General features: G+C 38.9%; 1 protein-coding gene and 2 long non-coding RNA genes across 17 annotated transcripts in view; 1 reads left to right on the top strand and 2 right to left on the bottom strand.

Moving 5' to 3' along the window:
- LOC124631145 (rho GTPase-activating protein 23) overlaps positions 1-15,423 on the bottom strand; it is a 334,067-nt gene that overhangs the window by 78,636 nt on the left and 240,008 nt on the right. For 7 of the 15 annotated variants that reach the window (XM_047165350.1, XM_047165345.1, XM_047165344.1 and 4 more), the window contains 13 exons: positions 11,265-11,444; positions 10,376-10,639; positions 9,849-10,093; positions 9,152-9,709; positions 8,651-8,859; positions 8,231-8,335; positions 7,843-7,923; positions 6,856-7,044; positions 6,191-6,244; positions 5,977-6,085; positions 5,447-5,533; positions 4,475-4,580; positions 3,611-3,694 (listed from right to left, as the gene is read on the bottom strand). In XM_047165350.1, the coding sequence (XP_047021306.1) occupies positions 3,611-3,694; positions 4,475-4,580; positions 5,447-5,533; positions 5,977-6,085; positions 6,191-6,244; positions 6,856-7,044; positions 7,843-7,923; positions 8,231-8,335; positions 8,651-8,859; positions 9,152-9,709; positions 9,849-10,093; positions 10,376-10,639; positions 11,265-11,444 (2,271 nt within the window). The remainder of the gene's footprint in view (positions 1-3,610; positions 3,695-4,474; positions 4,581-5,446; positions 5,534-5,976; positions 6,086-6,190; positions 6,245-6,855; positions 7,045-7,842; positions 7,924-8,230; positions 8,336-8,650; positions 8,860-9,151; positions 9,710-9,848; positions 10,094-10,375; positions 10,640-11,264; positions 11,445-15,423) is intronic. The other 8 variants (XM_047165351.1, XM_047165348.1, XM_047165359.1 and 5 more) reach the window with 5 other exon arrangements.
- Positions 12,247-13,402, top strand: LOC124631149. Its single transcript, XR_006984482.1, has 3 exons — positions 12,247-12,785; positions 12,874-13,017; positions 13,154-13,402. It is a non-coding gene; the product is annotated as an uncharacterized LOC124631149 (long non-coding RNA).
- LOC124631150 lies at positions 13,398-14,329 on the bottom strand. The gene is made up of 3 exons (XR_006984483.1): positions 14,315-14,329; positions 14,029-14,226; positions 13,398-13,733 (listed from the first exon to the last, which is right to left on the bottom strand). It is a non-coding gene; the product is annotated as an uncharacterized LOC124631150 (long non-coding RNA).

The following is a 15,423-nucleotide window of genomic DNA, read 5'->3' as shown; positions in this document are numbered from 1 at the left end:
CGATTCCAAAAGTAGCTTCCTATTGAGAAGAGAGGGCATGAAAAACCATGGTTTTTAAAAATCGCATATCGATTAATAAATGTATAAATAACTATTTTCAAGTGGTTTAATTTTTAATGTTTGTGTTACTTAAATGTAAAGTTCTAGCTCAAAGTTTATAAAGCATGTATTTTTTGAAATTTTTGCTCTTTTATGCGGAACGATGTTTCATGTTACAAGGACATAAAGTTAATTTACGTTATTATGTAAATACACACGAGCACTAATTACAATATTACAGTAACACGCGTTACTAAAAATTAATTAGCGCACAGAGAGTAATTAAACACTAACTACATTATCGCGGTAATATTATCTGAAAAGCTGGTTTTTCGTCATATTTATTAGGAAAGGATTTCAGCAGTGTTTCGATATGTTTCTAAATTAAAGTACCTCTCGTGTAAATTACCTTATAATTAGGTATGAAACATATGAAATTAAGTATATCTACATAATTAGGCGAAAATACCGAACGACATAACTTTTAGTGTGCCATAACACCACGAATGATTGAGAAATCAATCTTCTATATTTACAAGAACATAGGATTTCCGCACTGGTCATAATATCTTATTAATAAACTCTAGAAATATAGAGGCGACACTTCTCAGAATATCTAAATCCATTTCATTCGCGGAATGTCTTCCGTGAAAGTTAAGAACAAAGTTACGACAAACTAGAACTTATTGTTAAGACAATACGGGTTACTATAAGGATGTTTAAATAAGGAATATAAAACCAATGTTCAGTTTATTGTACTGAGAATGTGTCGGTAATGTCAATAATAAATTGTAGGGCACGGTTCGAGGAAGTGCGAGTGTCGCGCCGATCCTTTGATCACAGCTAGAGCATTGAAGAAATTATGCTTCAGTACTCCATCGTAGAAGAGAATTGCATTCCTAACAGAACCTACCATTAATTAATAACTTATTTGACGGTTTTTTTGTGACTTATTAGTATATTTTGGCGCCATTGCTGTCCTAAAAGTGGAGCTTTTGTCGTCTCCATTTCAACAAATATCAAGGAAGCAATAAACAATATTTACCAAGCATTACTAAGAAAGCGCAAAACAAGGAGTCTAACTTCATTCGCATTCCACGGACGATTTATTTTAGAGTTCAAACGAAATATATAGAAGCTTTATATAAGGCAGTGACGAATAAAGACAACTTCAGCTATATCTAACAAACCTGATTAACATCAAAATTAATGGTCAGACCACAACATAAATTGTGCACGTCTACGTGTGACATGTACACTAAAGGCCACGATTCCTGAACCAAAAATATATCATTTTATAAATTTATTGCGTATATCGTGAATGAGTGACGCGTACAACAGCCTTCGGTGTTCGCACTACGTGGAATTGTCAGAATTTTGACATTTAGTGTTTGGCTGAAAGTGGGTGCGAGTGTGACACCTTTTATTACAAGAAAACAGTTGTTAAGTAGAAGTGAAGTGAGTTGTGACTTCCGTAGTACGAAGTCATAATTATTTGATGTTCGTTATTGTGCGCTTGTTAAGCAGATAAACTAACAAAGCTTATTGTTATAGCGATTTGCAGATCCACATTTAACACTCGTATGGCAACCTCATCTGTAAATGTGTAATGTGTAAATCTCACGAATAGGAATTCGTGAGATTTACACATTTACCTACTAACCTAACCTACTAAGTAGTTAAGAGTGGATTACACGATACCACATCAAACTTAAAGTTTCGTCATTAATAAGCCAGCCCTAACACGAAGTCATCACCCCGACCTACAGAAGACGATATGATTGAAACACACCAGCTGTGTCTTATACTGAATTATGTCTATAATTAAGAAAGCTACATGTTAATTCCATGACAGCTGTGGTTCCGCCCGTGATCACGTGGGTCAGTATAGTTTCCGTTACTCTCACGCTTGGCTAGGTACTCACATACTTGGGAAGGTGCGGGCTAACCATGCCTAAGGGTTGAAGGAATTAATTTATTCTTCTGTTTTTAAGGTTGGGTAAGTTTTTTGGCCACCTGGTGTAATATGGCTAATTTATGCACTTCGATTTTTTGAAAAGTAACTTTAAAATTGTGTGCATTTTTTTTGTTAATTGGAAACATAGGCGAAAAAAAATGAAGACTTATTTTCAAAAGAAAAAAAACGAAACAAATTAGAATTTTAAATTAATTCCATTCTATCTAATTGACGTCATACGAACACCATAAACAGACCAACACAATTAAATGAAACTTATCTTTATTGATAATTAAGACGCACATCCCTAAAGTGTCGTTCGAAGTTTGAACAATGAAGCCAGGTGCGCACGCGACTATGGCGCGAGACAGGAAGTCGACAGTTTATCTTCAAGATAACCGGCACATCTATAGAATTCATAATGTGTAACTTATACGGGTATCTCTATTAGTAATTAAGATTAGGCATAGACTTAATTGGAGTGAGGTTAAGTTGGGATTGCGAAGTAAGAGTCAATAATTGCAATTTACTGTTAGAAACAGAAGATTGTGTGTTCTTTCACATTTCCTACGCTCGTTTCAGTCACCTAGGTAAAGGTAATATGATATCGAAACCTTGACTGGAAAATAATAGCCATGATTCATACCTAAATTCTCACCTTTGATCTAGACATAGAATCCCGTCAATTTAGCCATTAAATAAGCAATCTTTAATTTTTTGTATTAACCTGTCGATATTTTATAAACAATGAGGTATTTTAGCGCCATAAAGATATTTGTGAATGTGTGAAGTCAGTGCCACGCAAGTAAACGTCGGTGGTAGACAATAACAAAACAAAAGCCATTCCACGTAAAACAATATTCCATTACAGCACTGTTCAAAATATTTGCACTACACTGTAGACAATTGTAGGGGTGCCGAGTTTTAAATTACGTTGTTTTAAAATTATTGAGTATGTCAGAGGAGTGATAACACATAAATAAATTGGAAGATTGTTCAATAATAAAACTTTCATATTTTCCCGTTTTTAAGTTTTATATAATTTATGTAATTTCTGATAAGTTCGGAGTTAAATAATTTATATTTAAGCTTATGTAAAAAAGTATAAATGTATCAAACATTTTCTTTCTTTTAACACTGATTTGATTGATCTGTTTTCCTCTGTAAAAATATGATCCCCGTCTAAATCATTCGGCTTCATTCGACAGCCCTACGCCACACGTGCAGAGTGTACACTCGCGGCCAGCAAAAAGGTACACTTTGAGAAAACTATACGTCATTGATCGTAGCGAGCTCAAGGCCGCATACAAATAGAACCTTCTACTGAAACTTCCATCCCATCATGTTTGATGTAGCCATAAAAGGATTTTCTGAGCTTTTTACATGTGTAAGGTTGCCCTAGGTTTATTATGTAATTGAAGGTTTGTAAACGCGGTTTCTGTTGGATCCCTATTACCGTATTTTCTGGTGATTTGTAATGCAAGGATAGAGTTAAAAAATGCATGATGCAGGAAAATTCCTTGCATTTTAAACCTAGAATTTACACATGCCCATTTAATTTGTAAAAAAGGAAATATGCCGCAGTAGAGCTAGAAGATATAATTTATAACTTACCTGACTGGGATGATGTCTATACAGGTACAGCTTGGTTCCGTGCAGCACACCCCATACTTGCTTCCACGATCTGTCACTCGCACGCTGTCAGGAAAATTATCATTTTAAATGGTACATAAACAAAAAAATGGTCAGTAGATACTTAGGTAAAAGAATACCTATGCAATTTAGTTATCTGTTTTCTAAAACTCAGAGATAGATAACAGCCACTGCGAATGTTTGATCAACCAAAAGATTTGATCAGGGTAATTAATCAATATGGAGATGAATAATACTGCCATTAGGTACAAAGGTCAAGCAATTAAAAGTAAAAGTGTTTCCCTAAACGGGACCATTTTGTGACCGTATTTTATGTTTGCGATGTCGTGGTGGCCTAGTGGGTAAAGGACCAACCTCTCAAGTAAGAGGGCGCGGGTTCGATCCCAGGTCAGGCAAGTACCAATGCAACTTTTCTAAGTTTGTATGTACTTTCTAAGTATATCTTAGACACCATTGACTGTGTTTCGGATGGCACGTTAAACTGTAGGTCCCGGCTGTCATTGAACATCCTTGGCAGTCGTTACGGGTAGTCAGAAACCAGTAAGTCTGACACCAGTCTTACCAAGGGGTATCGGGTTGCCCGGGTAACTGGGTTGAGGAGGTCAGATAGGCAGTCGCTTCTTGTAAAGCACTGGTACTCAGCTGAATCCGGTTAGACTGGTAGCCGACCCCAACATGATTGGGAAAAGGCTCGGAGGATGATGATTTTATGTTTGCGATAGGCAAAATCGTTTTAATTTATTTTTCAGATATCTGTTATTGTTAGGACTTAGAATATGGCGGTTTTAATGGTTCCAGTTTCATAATAATGATAGGATTAGTTACCTTTCCATTGCTGACAACCATTTTGATCTGCACGTTGCCCTGAACGTCGCCTTCCGTGGCTTCCACGGCACTGTCTGTGATCTCTTCTTCGCCTTTCTTCGTTGAGCTATATGATAGACAAATATTTGATTAATTATATTATTTATACTTGTATGAAATATAGTATAGGTTGTACCTACTGTTTAACCGAACTAAGGGGGAAAAAGGTTAAAATAAAAGGGGGGATAAAAGTGAGGGAAAAATTTCAAACGGCGAATCTAAAGGTGTTTTATAAATTATTTATTCGGAAGGGGCGTGTAGTGTTTTATTTTTGGTGTTAGGTACATGGTCTCTATTTATGGAACAATAAAAGGGACACGATAGATGTTAAAATGGGAAATGCCACCTAAATATTTCAGAATATACCCACCAACCTAAATCACACATAAATCTTACACTAAAATATTAATATAAAAATACGTATACATATAAATACTAAATCTAACGAATAAATAACACAAACATGCCGTATATACATTCAGACATTGAATTTTACGTACATACGTAACACAGTCCACGATTAACATAGAGCTGCTACACCGATCATGCAAACATCAAAATATCGATAAAATTAATCGCCATGCATATCCACTCGCGTTACATTTAACAATATCGACTTCTGTTTCTCGGATTACGATATTTTGCAAAGCTTTCCCCAAACAAGTTACGTTTTAATCGACCTGTGGATGAATTTGTTTTTTAAATGCGGGTACATCGATTCGTTATTGAATGATTTTTACGTGATACTCTTTACTTACCTACTCAATTAATTAATTATTATTTTTCATGATTAAAGCAGTGCAATGCAATTTGATAATTTAGGACTCTAATAAAACATCAAAATTGTTTGTTGGCTACTAGCGGCGCCATCTATGAGCGCATTCGTGTAACTATTGCACACATTGTAAAAGCGCCATCTATTGGTCGACGTACCGCGTAGGAAGGACGGCTTGTGGGTCGAATATTCTCAGGAGCGGAGTTATGTCATCCGTGAACCGAGGGGGGCGCCACTTTCGCAGTCTGCGTTTTGAACCCAATCACATACACCCCGTTAGTACAATTTATATTACCAATTGACCCACGCTATGTTAGGTACATGACAATGGTTACTTCCTATTGGCTACAGACAAATTGTAGTAACAATCGTCTATCTACAACATTTCTATGTGACACAGTGATATTATGTAAATAACATTTGGTGCTAATCACATTTATGTTATCTGGACAGGAATGGTCGGAAGTTAACTACTTGGATTGTCTACTGGATAGGTCTAATACAATTAAGCAATTATAATTTTCACTTCGTTTGTCACTTAATAGAAAAATCTTCAAAGATAAAACAGCAAAATAAACTTTGTTCAATAGACAAAAGCGTAACGTGACAAAACAAATGAAAAATTCTATGTATATTTTTATAATAATTCAGTACTTATAATTATAAGAAAAACAACACTAGTACATACCCTCGAAGGCCTTGTGGATCATTGTCCGGTTCAACATCACTGTCTAGGTGCAGTCGATCACCCCATGTAGCTTTCAAGTATGAAACCCTTCGCATGGCACGTTCTTCTTCTGTTTCAAAAGAAATCAACTCTATTAGCAAAGTCATTTGACTCAAATTACATTGACAGAATAATTTTGGCAAAAAATCTATAGCTGTTTGGAAAGAATACTGACCACCGAGTTGAGCATCTTTCTTTTGTCTTCTAGTCACCAAATCATCGGCAAAACCTGTGCAAAGAAATAATCGATCAAATATTAATTCTAAACACCAGTGTACCACAACATTAGTATATTAGACATCGAATGATCACGACGGTTAGTTCTGCATTAGTAGCACACCTATAAGCACACAGCATTCCTTGAAAACGTTTAGTAGAGAAGACAGGTTAAGACCGAATCGCCTCCTCCCTTGTATCAAACCAGTGCCCATAGATATAGACACTGCTTTGAAGCCTGACAACATGATCATGAGTCCAATTGTTAGCATACGAGCAGAAAATATTAGAGCAATTTTTGTTGAATTTCGCGTCGCGATTAGCATTAAAGTAACAGGCAATTTCAGCGACCTTAACGTCCTAAGTCCGTATACAAACTGACGGATTTAAGGCGTCAAGACGCAGACACAGATTGGCAGCATACAGATTATCGACATCCCAAATTGGTCAACCGGTCACTATTATCTGGTGTAAAAATGTGGAATAACATGCCGGTGATGAATTTAAGGTCTGATATCTGTGTGGTACTCCGTGACGGATCTAAGTTGCATGCAGCGCGACGAGACAGGCGGGTTAGGGAGGGGACGATAGCATTCCGAAAAGACGAGGCGTGTCTCGCGGGACCTGAGTCGGCGGGCGTACTCGGCGTCGGCGACGGCGAGGTGGCGGCCGAGGCCGAGGCCGAGGACTCAAGCGGCGGCGCCAGGCTGAGCTGCGTGGGGCGCCGTGCCTCGGCCGATCCCAGCGACACGCGGTTCATCGCCTCCATCTGTTCCTTGTTCAGGCCCATTCGTCGCTTCGCGTGACTGCCATCTTGGGGCGGAACGGTGCCATTAGACGCGTGCGAAGCTGTGTTTGTGTGTGTGTGTTGCGATCTCATTGGTCAGCGCTGCCGTCCAGCGTTACGCGTCTTTATTCGAATGCTCAGTAAAGTGTTGTTCTTTTTCAACTTTTTATCGATGTTATCATTAAGTTTTAAGTAGTAATAGCAAGAACACAGACTAGAGATAGATTATATGGACAAATGAATTGAAAGTTTAAGACAAGGTTATCAAATATTTTAAATTGATATTTTAAATGATTTCAATTAATCACATAAACGACTTGAAAAATCGGATGATTAAGATAGTTGAAGCATTCAAATAAATGGTATTGTGAATAAGCGTTTCGCCAACCAATAAGCCCAAAGCTAAAGACTGAAGATTTGCATTTTGTTGAACAAAACGGTGTAATGAGTGTCTTGTATATGGTGTAAGTAATGCGCTTTATGAGTCATAAATTGAATAATTTCTATTTCAGTTATCCCCAGTTGAGACTGATTATGTATTTACCCCGCTTTTGAGCCATTACATAGTTTTTCTCTTATTAATCAACTTCAACAGAATGTTGAAATATTCTTCAGAACTGCACTGAATAAAGTTTACATAATTTCATACTATCCTGTTATTATAGACCTTAGCGCATAAAACATAGTGTACATTTGAGTGACTTAAATAATATTTTTATCGAACTCCCTTTCCTGATAAGCGTATTTGTGCGATGATGTGAAACCCTACTAATTAAGATGTGATGTGTGAGAATAAAGATACAACATAACTGTGCAATAGTTACCTGTGGCATGATGTCTTCTAATAGGTAATCCATCGCTTCCGGTACTGTTTGACCTTGTTCGCATTTGAACCTTTTCTGTTTCTGAAAGAAGGATATTTTTTATTTTTATATTCATATGGTATTTATTTAACAAGTCATGCAATTTATGAATATCGAGTAATATAAAAAAAGTTGGCAATATATTTTTAATTCGAATACGACATTGTTTGCATTTCCAAGTTTATCTTATTAAGTTTTTATTACTTTGTATGATGAAAAAGAGAATAATTTAGAACCCTACTTCCCCCTTCTTATGGAACTAGTAAGACGCGTTCTCAGAGGAACGAAAAGCATAAAGGGTTAAAACCAGTTACTCATATGTAAAGTTCTAGGCTCAAGCCTTACATACCGGGCACATATCCATCAGGCGGAGGGCAATGTAAGTGCTTGCTGCCGGTGATCATCAGCTGGTTGCCTGACAAGCTGCCGCCCAGCGGTGACTCGTGCTCTAACTCTGCAATACAACATAACACCATTATTGTGTTGGTCGAATGTTCTAGACAAGTGGTACACCAAAGTTATAAGGAGATAAACCTTGTAAGCAAGTAAAGAAAGCTTCTAAAACCCGGCCAAGCGTAAGAGACCGAGGATATGACTAGATGCATAAATCATGTTACATCGGCTGATGAGGATGATTAGGTAAGTTATTTTTGCTGCATTTTGAAAAACCTTTTTTTTTGGTTTCTAGTAAAATGATCTTCTTCAACATATACAGACGAAGGTATCAATCACCAACTAAAGCGTTATTGTATGATGATAGATCACTAACCCTGAGGCTGCACATCCAGCGACCTGGCCTCCCTCCTGGCGGCGCGGGTCTCGAACTCCTTGCGGCGCAGCGCCACGCTGGGCTCGAGGCGCGTGGTGCTGAGCCGCGCCAGCTCGCTGCGCGCCGTCTCTGTGCGCCGCGCGCCGCCTCCCTGCGCCGCCTCCAGCTGCCGCGTGCGGGCCGTCACGAGCTGCAGCTCGCCGGGGTATCTAGGGGACATCACCACATTTTAATTAACAATGATCAGGTTCAGAATCGCAAAAAAAAATGTAAAAAAAAAAACTAAAAAACACGCTTTTAGCATGTCAGCCATATTGGGGAGGTCGCCATTTTGGATTTGTTTCTTAGCTAGACATGTATCTGTGTGCAATTTCATCCTAATTGAAGAAAGGGAAGTGGGTCAAATGATGATTCTAAGATTTTCTTACATAGATAGTTACAAGTGAAGCTAATACACCTAAGCGTAAATATAAATTCCGACAAAATGGGAGGACCACTCACTTGTTATCTTGATTAGCATCATCCTTAATCTCCGTCGCTCCGTTACTGACCGTCCCCACATTCGTGCTGTGAATGCTGGGCGCAGTCTCCTGTATCTTCGAGAGGGTCGACACGAACTGACTCTTGTCTTGCTTCTGTCTGTTCTTATCGTTTTGAGCTCCGTTCACTTCACCGTAACCGCTGAAAGTGCCGCTGTCGACACTCGCTGAACATTCTTCTTTTCTTTCCTGGTTTTGTGGTGGGGGCTGAGGGGGTGGTGACGCGGCAAGGGGCGGGGATGCAGCAGGTGGAGGCCACGCCGGCTTCTGTAGCTTCTGAGGCCTGGCGTAGAACTCTTTCTGCTTAATAGGAGGTGGGGCGTCTGGGGTAACCCAGCCGGTGGGCTGGCTCGGCCTTCGGAGGAAAGCCTCCTTCTGTTCGAGGCTTTTTCGTATTCGCGATAAGATTATCGAGTCGTCCAGCTCTCGCCCGGTCAGGGTTGAGTTCGAGTCGAAGGATCCGAGGCTGTCCTTGCTTTCTGTCGCCGAGGACGGCAGTGAAGTGTCTGATTCCCGTCTGCTGTGAAAACGAGAATAAGTTTGGGTATGATAATTATTGAATCTGTTATTGATAGCTAGGTGCAATGATGTCAGAAGCAAACAATCATTACAAGTCATTAACTATCTTCTATTATTTACTACTTTCATAATGATCTTACCCATCATGCATTAGATAGTGTGGCGGAGCTGGCAGACGCGTGGCGTCATACCGTGAGGGCGCCAGGGACGCCACGCTGGCGTACTCCGGATCCTCCCGGTGCCTCGCGGGCGCCTGCGGGGCCGGCAGCGCCGCCCTGGGCCTCCGGTACGCGTCGAACAGCCGCGATTCGTGTTCCGTTACTGGCGCCGGCATGTCTAGCGGACGCTGATTTGTTTCAGGGTTGTAAGCTGCCTCGCTGAAATACTGTGACAAAAGAATTGAATTAATATAGTAATAGTACAATTTAAAGTCATTAGTGCAAAAATAGATTGCCATAATAGATGCGTAACCTTGAAATAGACATGATGTGCTGATTGAGCTATTTGTCATTTGCTCAATTCTGCTTGCAAATTCAGTTCATTTGCGTCACTTAGTAATTTGCACTAAATGCAAGCACAGGTACATGCAGACTGTATATCTTCTTGAAGTAAATGATGATCGTTGTGAATCCTATTTTGTATGACGAACTTCAGTTTAAGAACTTACCCTTTGCAACAAATCGTGGTCCCTTGGCACGACAGTGAGCCTCAGTATCCTAGGCTCCCGTTGGGCCAACTGCACGACTCTGGCATACGGCGCCCGGGAGCGGCCGCAGGCGACCGGCTCGCCGTTGACGGCTAGCACCCGGTCACCGGCTCTCAGTCCGGCCGCAGCTGCCGGCCCGCCCGGACGCACGGACCTTACGAAGATCGTGTCCATTGGCGCACCCACCGCGCCCACCGCCAGGTGGCGCGCATCTTCGTATAGATCCTGGAACACATACGGTACCTAATTGATTAAAGTCAGAACATCGATAATATAGCACAGGAATAGTTATCAAGATTTCCTGTTTCAAAGTCAAAACGTATGTTGTGATCAAATTCCCAAGTTAAGAAGTTATCAAAATTCTATGTATCGCGGACTTGTAGAAAGGAAAATCTTTAGGATACACAACGATACTTATTCAAGTGTCACAAGAACAATGTGTGATCATTGCACTATCAATGCATATCTCAATACTTCAAACATTATCTTTTGGAATGCTGAACGATCACTTATACGACGCATTATATCTTTGAAGGATGTTCACGTGTATTGTTTGTGATTGATTAGCAGCTGTATAAGAACAGGGCGTATAGAAGAGTATATTGAAATACTATTGAAAACTGTGTACAGTATTTTCTATCAAAACCTTTCTTATCATAGGCCGTCCACTTCTGAACATAGGCCGCCTAATGAAGACTAAACATCCTGGTTTAAGGGGCTATGTATCCTTTCACTGCCTATACATTCTTCAAATCATATACGATTTGTAGCTCAAGTCCTCTTGAGGCTGATATTGATACAGATTCAGAATGTTTAAAAATAAAAAGAAATACCAAAAGGATTTACTCACACCCACCTGTAACGAGTCCGGTGGATAGACTACCAGATGTCTCAGCGTGAAGCCGAAGCCGTGCCTCGCGTCAGGCCGCTGGATGACGATGGTGCGCGGCGCTGACACGTGAGCCGCGGCGGGCGCTGGCGCGGCGGTCGGCGGCGGCAGCGCCAGTGGCGCTTGCGGGATCGGCTGGGGCTGGAGATGAGAGAATTGGTTTGTTAGTTAGAATTCTTAATGATAAGGTTTGCTTGGTAAGACACAGATGAACATGGAAGAAGTCAATTTGATAAGTTGTAACCTAGTGATTTTAGTCTGGCATTGTAAGTCGAAATTCAAGGACTATAGTGGCGATGATCAGAAAACCACGATGACAATCCTCAAACTGTAAAATGATGTAGTGGAAAAACATCTCATAGAAACAAAAGCTAAACATAACTAATCATACATTTACGACATACATAAAGCTCTTCAAATATTCACTACTAAAACTACCCCGAACTATCCTCAAACAAAACTACTCTTTGTGAGCGAACAACAAATCACTTACAAATTATTAACCACATAGTTGCGAAGGCTAGGCCAATTTACGCTTGTAAATAATAAAAGCACACCAACCGAGCTAAGTTTTTAATCCCCTACCTACATACTCCAATGAGGTTTAGTACATAATTTAATCTCAAATTACAGGTGGAATTAATTCATGAAGTTGGTATAGGTGTCATAACTGGTCTTTAGGAGGATTTTCACAATCCTCCTGAAGACGGTTCGATGACGCTAATGCCTGGTTAATTTGGAGTGATAATAATTTTTGGTCAGAATTGCAGACTTGTTTTGGTTCTTCAAGTTATTGCGGAAAAAAATCTGCACTAAGTCCGCAATAGTTACGAAAAATAATATATTCTTCAGAGCAACGCAAATATATGAGAATACTAAATTGAATAACATATTCGAAATTTAAAAATTCAAATACCAAATGCAATATTCGCATTTCAAACCAGGGGGTCTACTCTAATTCACCGAAAAACGAAGTTTCGTACGAAATTTCGCGAACTTCTTACCACGGTTCCATTTCGTTCCGAAATTTCGTACGAACGAAGATTGTTTGACGTTTATTGTCTATAAACCTACTCTAATTCGAAATGCTACGAACGAATATTTGAGTTTGACAGACGAAACTTCGGAATTTTAACCTCAAATTCAACGAAACCAAAAGAGTTATCGTTTGATTTTCGTGTTACTTTTCGTTTTGTGAATTTTGTGTGAAAATTATTGGCAAAGGCTACAATAATGCTTTTAATCAAAGCAGCTTTACGTGAAGATCATGTAGAGCGAAGAAGGAACCGGCAGTGCTTGCGCAATCAATTAAATATTAGCGAAATTCCCGACGTAGAGTTTGTAGGAAATCACAGACTCAGTCGGCAATTTTTCGAAGGGTTGTGCCAGGAATTCGTGCCTTTATTACCTCCAAACAATGCAAATTGCAATTGCTAGACCTTCTGGAATCGAAAATATTTCCATTCTCTTAACACCCAAGTTGTAAGTATAAGAACTAAACATTAATGATTTAATTGAGGCATTGACTGTTGTTTATTATGATGCTGATCAATCCTTTATTATTTTCCAGATATTATGTGACAGCGATACTACATATATAACAAATGTGGATGTGTCATTTGGTGGAGCAACACACATGATGCTTATATTTGGAGAGAGTGTGATATTAGAAGCCACTTGGAGGGTCTCCAGAATGAAACAGTTTATCTGTTAGGTATGTTTGACTTTATTGCATTTTGAATATATTTGTACAAGTTGGGACAAAAGCGGTACCCCAAACTTTCACATTTATATTATTAATATTGTGTAGTAGTGTTATTCACATATTTTCATATACATGTGTATTTTAGGTGACTCTGGGTATTCTCTCTAAGGGAGCATATGATGACACCGATAGATAAAGCTGTTGAAGATTCTCTTGAAGGCAGATACAACTTTGCAGAGCTTTGTTAGTGCAAATTTTGGAAAGGAATAGGTAGGACAAAGTTCTACTCAAGCACATCATAACATGCTCCAGAAAAACTGTATGTTTATTGATTTTAAGAATTTGACATGATGTTATTTATTTCCTTTAGAGTTTAATAAAAGAATAAATTATATACTTAAAGTTTTATTTACTATTACCCTGTTTAAACATTACAAATTAATAACAAAGAAATATTAAACACAATTAATGAACACTAACAAAACACTAACAAAATCTTAATTCCTATCCACATATTCCCTTATTGTGTTATGCAGCTGCAACAGGGTAGGACTGATGCCTGCCAATTCGCCCCTGATGCCTGCAAGCTCTGCGTTTTGCACCGTCTCTCTCTGTGCACGCTCCTCTTCATATTGATACAATCTGCTTCTTACACCTGTGCTGGCAGATCCTCTGTAGTCTCCTAGTAGTGGGCAGTCTCCTTGTAGAGTGTGTATGTCGAGAGGCTGCAAAACAACATTCCAATTTTAGTCAATAGCTCAGAACAACAGCGTAAACAAAATATGGCTAAGACACTTGAACGGGTTAAGTAACAACAAAAAGTTCTCAACTCACCACTTGACCCATTTAATACCATATGCAAACATAATAAAAAAGATGCAATCATTATTCAATAGTATAATGTTAATCTGTATTCTTTATGAAGAGTATTTCTTATAAATACACTAAAAAAATGTTATCTATATTGTGCACAATTTATTTACAATAGCATTACTCAATATACCACAGTAAAATACTTACAAGGTGTGAAAGTCGGCATTTTTGTGTCAATGGTGGTGGTACTTAGGCAGCTTTTACAGCTGGACTCTCAGGTTATCTTCCTGGCTGGGTTCAACTATTCAATCTCCCGCGAGCTAAATCTCTATGTTCGTCCAGGAAATGAGAACGGTTTCGATTTGTTGAGGATTTGCCGAACCCCGTATAAGGAGCCATTTTAAACTGAAAATATAAATGATTAGTATTAGAAAAGGCAATGGTGTTAGAGCGAAACCAAATATTGCATTTGTATAATATGATATCTACTCACGAAGTTTTTAAATCCAAAACAAAACTTGTTGTGAACCAAAATACAGCAGAAGTACGTAGAAGTCGGAGTACGTAAAGTACGACATAATACTTCCTTAGGGAACTCGTACCTTGGTATAAAAGCACTTGGAAACATGATTTATAAAATACGACACTTGAGAAACACACTTCAGAAAACTTATCAAAGTATTCAAACAAAAAATCTTAAGTCGACTAGTTATGATTAGATTGTATTATGTAGCTATTTTTGGTTGTCATCCGTGATTAACCATTTTTGGCATGAAATAGTACTCTTCAAATTAGTTGGTTAGCAAAGACTGTCAAAGGGTTTTTTATAGTGTCGAGTCGAAAGTCGTTGAAAATATATTTTTTGCCTGAAAGTTTAGATTGTTAGCATGAATATTACAAGAAATATGAAATGAATCACATTTATAATGTTACATGACTAAGTAAAGCTGAAAAGTTTAATAATTTCAAGTTAAAGTAAAAACCGTAACTTAGTTTAGTCGACATCATAAAAGCCCCACACAATATCATAGATTCCATTCGTTCACGAAAATTGTCTATGGTTCCGAACTTCGTATGCGCATTCGAAAATGAAATAGAGTAGGGTCACTAACGAAACTTCGTTTGAATTTCGTTCGATATCGAAGTTTCGTTTCGTTGAATTAGAGTAGACCCCCAGGCACGGCTGTCTCCCTCCTCCACCAATAGACTGCACACTTCATTGAGTTCGTTAGCGTCTGATGACATCCCACACCTTGTTACGTGCCATCTATGATAATCACGGCGAACATGATGCAAATCCCCTGAGAAACCCACAACACACTGATTATACTGTGGATTTTCTACGTAAATCATGCTTTAATATCGACCGTGTGTCCTGCCTGTCTATTTATAATAATCGAAATTGCGGACATTCCGCTGCCTCATAGACCTGAATTGTAGATGAGGTACCACCAAGCGCAGTGAGCATGACACTGTTAGTACAGCTGGTCAAACTGAATATTTTCCATTTTAGTGCTTCAATAAATTAAATAGTTGTGACGTAAAGTACGTGTGTCGCTGTGACTCAGTGTAAGAAGCCCCGCGGTGCATCGCGTGTCGAGT

Source organism: Helicoverpa zea, chromosome 6 (genome assembly GCF_022581195.2).
Source record: "Helicoverpa zea isolate HzStark_Cry1AcR chromosome 6, ilHelZeax1.1, whole genome shotgun sequence".
In the NCBI taxonomy this organism is placed as follows: Eukaryota; Metazoa; Arthropoda; class Insecta; order Lepidoptera; family Noctuidae; genus Helicoverpa; species Helicoverpa zea.
The sequence above is the reverse complement of the archived record's forward strand: the minus strand, read 5'-3'. Positions and strand labels throughout refer to the sequence as shown.